The sequence below is a fragment of the Limulus polyphemus genome, unplaced genomic scaffold (genome assembly GCF_000517525.1).
Source record: "Limulus polyphemus unplaced genomic scaffold, Limulus_polyphemus-2.1.2 Scaffold146, whole genome shotgun sequence".
NCBI lineage: Eukaryota > Metazoa > Arthropoda > Merostomata > Xiphosura > Limulidae > Limulus > Limulus polyphemus.
The window spans coordinates 904201-908682 of record NW_013665756.1 but is presented as its reverse complement, the minus strand read 5'-3'; the positions used below and the strand labels follow the sequence as shown (position 1 = coordinate 908682).

Below are 4482 nucleotides of genomic sequence, written 5' to 3'. Positions count from 1 at the left end.
TAACCTTTCATTAATCATGAATTTATATAACTTCCATCCAGGGGACAGGTACTACAGCTAGTAACATAATATTGTTATTCAATGTATTGTAGGTATAAAATGAAATATATATATATACAATAAAACTGTAAAAATGTTTGTTGATTTCTTAATTTAGAGTCTTAAAAACGTTGGTGATATAACAGAAAATACCTTAATTCAGAAACGATTTAAGTTTAAAATTGAATCGAAATTTTTACTTTCATGATAAATTTTTTGCACTTGGCTCTAGACTAGGTGATCCCACACTACGTCTTTACTTTAGGCTTATTTAACCAACACTTACTACACTTATAAGGTTTCACGGCACCCATCCCCATCACGCCTCCTTGCATTTCCGTCACTAAAATCGTAATGAACAGACAGTAATCGAACTATCCTATCTGGATAAATGCATTTTGGCTTTTATGACTCCTCCTATTACGAGAAATCAAGCGTGACATGACACACACTGGCTTTTACATAGGTTAGCTATGAACACATTATTTTACCAATTCGATTATAAAATACATGAAAAATCACTCTTTGAAAATTGAGAATCTTATGTAAAGTGGTGGTGCTCCACAATCTCCTCCTGGTGGGTTTTAATTATATGAAAAAGTTCAAGTCGTTTGAAAATGAAGTGTTTAATCAAATAAAAGGAGTATTCAAATATCTGTAACTTTCTAATGCGTTGCTCAAAGTTGTTATAGTTTACTCAATCAAAACCTAACCAGGAAAGAAGATATTGTGTTCATTTTACAAGATTTCATATAAATAATTACAATTGTAACTTGTTAAAAACCAATTAAAAAAGTAAGAGTCAGTGTACTTCGGATTTACTTACTGATATACAAATTATAATATTAGTTTACTGTAGTGTTAGTAAACAGTGACTCGATTATCAGTTCAAGGTATAATAACGAACATTAAACGTGGTTAAGAAATATTGTCTTAATTTCCGTTGTTTTATTACAACCGTAACACATAGGACATCATTTAAAATATTTTTAAATCGATAAATTTAAAATTATCAAATTATATTATTTGTGCCAAGCGCATACAGACGAAAATTCAGGATTATATAACGATTACGAAAAAACATAAAAAGTTAAACCGAGTTTGTAAAATTGAAATTCTAGGTAAATTCTCGTACTATCACTCACTATTATAACGTTTAGCCAAAGCAAATCAAAATAAAATTTATCAAATAAAATCAATCATCCTTCGCGTCAGTAACAAATACACAAAACAAGATGATTTAAATTATATCACTTGTAAAGAAAGAGTAAAAAATTTAAATTTGGGAAGAAAATGTCTGCTCCACTAATTCCCTAAAGCGTTGGAGATATACCATTTATCAGACATAATCCAAACATGCAGATTAGAAACAAAACAGCTAGCAAAGAAATAAATAGGGTCTAGGTGTTGTTTGCTATAACCCATAATATTCCAAAAATACCAGCCGGTTGTTGGTATGGATGTTACCTTTAAAAACACTAACATTACAACTAGCATCATAGTGGAAACTGTTCTCAGTAAAAACACTCTTAATTTCTACGTTTGTAAGTTAATAAGTAGATAGATCGGAGCAATAATGTAGTTATACAAGACAAAACTATAATGTTTGACAATTATCTACAGAATAGTAATACAGAACCATTTAGCTAACTCCTACTCCAACTCAGCTAAGTAATACAGAAGCATTTAGCTAACTCCTACTCTAACTTAGCTAAGTAATACAGAATCATTTAGCTAACTCCTACTTCAACTTAGCTAAGTAATACAGAAGCATTTAGCTAACTCCTACTCCAACTCAGCTAAGTAATACAGAAGCATTTAGCTAACTCCTACTCTAACTTAGCTAAGTAATACAGAATCATTTAGCTAACTCCTACTCCAACTTAGCTAAGTAATACAGAATCATTTAACTAACTCCTACTCCAACTCAGCTAAGTAATACAGAATCATTTAGCTAACTCCTACTCCAACTTAGCTAAGTAATATAGAATCATTTAGCTAACTCCTACTACAACTTAGCTAAGTAATATAGAATCATTTAGCTAACTCCTACTTTCAACTTAGCTAAGTAATATAGAATCATTTAGCTAACTCCTACTTTAACTTAGCTAAGTAATATAGAATCATTTAGCTAACTCCTACTCCAACTTAGCTTTACAAGATAAAAGCAGGACGTTTGTTTATCGTTTTCTCGAACTTAGCTGCACAAAAGAAAAGCAGTAGATTCGATATCGCTTGCTCTAAATTAGTCAAACAAAAATGTAACAGAATATATTGCTATCACCTCCTACAGTTTAACTATATAAACACACGAAACAGATTCTATTATCGTCTGTTTCAAGTTAGAAACATAATACAGAACTAGTAGTTTTGGCTATCTTTTTCTGATATAGTTCTACAGGAACACAATGTGTGTGTGTACTTATGCACACATGCAGATGTACAAATACACTTTTAGAAAAGTTAACATAACTATTAATTCGAAATCTATCTAGATCTTAAACTATGTAATTATTAATCGTTTGGAATGCTTACCAAAAAAACTCATCCCAGTCTTCGGCATCGTTGGTCTTGCCAGATTATTCTGTCTCGCACTGATTCTCAGGAAAATTGTTTGTTTGTTTCCTCAGTTTTTACCAAGTAATATTTTCAGTAGTTTATTGGGAGAATCATGTGGCCGTCACGTTTCCTTGTGATCTGTGTTCACAAGTATAGATATCATTATATCGCACCAATCTACTTGAGTTTAGAAAAGTTTTGAAATATGTACTCTTGACTGGAGACTTCATACGATACTTCAATATGAAGGGGTATTTAATATATTAAATTGTTTGATGTTGTTTTTTTTAAAAGGCGTTACTCAGTTCGAGCATGCGTGACTTTTTTTTAAAGACTGATGATACCTTAAATTTTGGTAAAAAAAACAAACTAGAGCCCTGAAAGATGCGAGTTCGTGGGCTAAAATTGAAGATGCCCACACGTTTAGCGTACGTAGTCAGAGTAGCGTTCTCTCGCTTCCGTTGATCAGCTGACAATTCAACCGTGCGAGCAAGATCTTGTCTCTTTGACCAGAATATGTTCAGAGCGCCACCTGTGAGTCAGGAGTAATATGATAAATGACACCAGACAAAAAAAATCATTTCAAAACGAAAATAGATTAAATCGAAACTTTTTATGTAGTTTAATATAAATACTCATAATAGGAGATAAAAAAACATGGAAGAAAAACTTAATAAGATGCAACCATATCACGTGTTATCACAATAACTTTTAAAAACACGTAGAATAAAAAAAAGTTTAGAAAATCAAATTAAAAACATTATAAAGGAATCCGTCTTCTCCTGTATCCTCCTGTCGATGGCGTTTCAGTTGTTTTTTAATATATGTATTTTATCACAAGATTACAACATTACATTAATAATCTAACCTTTTCCTGTACAATAATGTTTATTTTATTATCATCACCTAGAGAATGCACCAAGACGTGTACAAACGAACAATGCGTTACATACGTAGAATACCAAGTGCTGTAAAAATCATGCATTACGAAACAACGGTAACGCAACATAGATAAAACCAAAATAATATTTACAGATATTGTATATATTCTTATAAGCTATATATTTTTAACGTTGTAATTTAAATGTTAGCTAGAGGGAACTCTGGGTCTTAATAATAACTTTAGATCAGAAGATTTAAGAAGCTAGGCTTAGAACATCTAGAAATTCTAAAGATGTGACGTAAGTGTTCAAGCACAATCAAATTTAGATTGCCCCCTAGTAGCACGTGGCACAGCGGTAAGTCAGTGGACTTATATGCTAAAATCCGAGTTTAGATAGCCCTAGTAGACACAGCACAGATAGCCTATTATTTAACTTTGCGCTTAACTACAAACAAACAAAGCTAAATTATAAATACGAGAGAGTTGTGGAATTCAGAGAATGAACCAGTCAGCGTGTTAGTTAAGTTGATTTCTTGTTACAGTAATTTGCGGCAGTGTACAGGTATTCAAGTTTGTAGAAATATCAAATGAGAAAATAAAGTAATTTATTATCGTTATATGGACTAGACGTTGAATTATTTTCACTAGATAACTTAAAAGAACCCGCCAGCGAAAGAACAACGTCATACGAGTATGATCTATAATAAAAACGACTAAGACGGCAGTGATAAGAATATTGTTACGACAGCGGAATTCACGTGACGCTGGTAACAAGTAATGAGTATCTAGAAGGTTCGTGAAGGCCAGACGCCCTCTATTTTGTATATATAAGACCGGCAAGAAGTGACAAGAGAAGAATTGCAGAAAGAGAGATAGAGACAGATAATTGAATCAAGTGAGCGGTAGTGACCGTAATTAAAGTGCATGAACCATTGTGAATTATAGCGTGTGACAGTGGAAATTCTGTGTATTCAAAAGTTGTATTGAGAAAGAATAAACTA

General features: G+C 32.2%; 1 protein-coding gene across 1 annotated transcript in view; it reads right to left on the bottom strand.

Annotated features, from left to right (window-relative positions):
* LOC106475346 overlaps window positions 1-3048 on the bottom strand; it is an 89780-nt gene extending 86732 nt beyond the window's left edge. The window contains exon 1 of the mRNA XM_022380663.1: window positions 2575-3048. Within this exon, the coding sequence (XP_022236371.1) occupies window positions 2575-2602 (28 nt within the window). The 5' untranslated portion in view covers window positions 2603-3048. The remainder of the gene's footprint in view (window positions 1-2574) is intronic.
* Between the last annotated feature and the right edge of the window lie 1434 nt (window positions 3049-4482).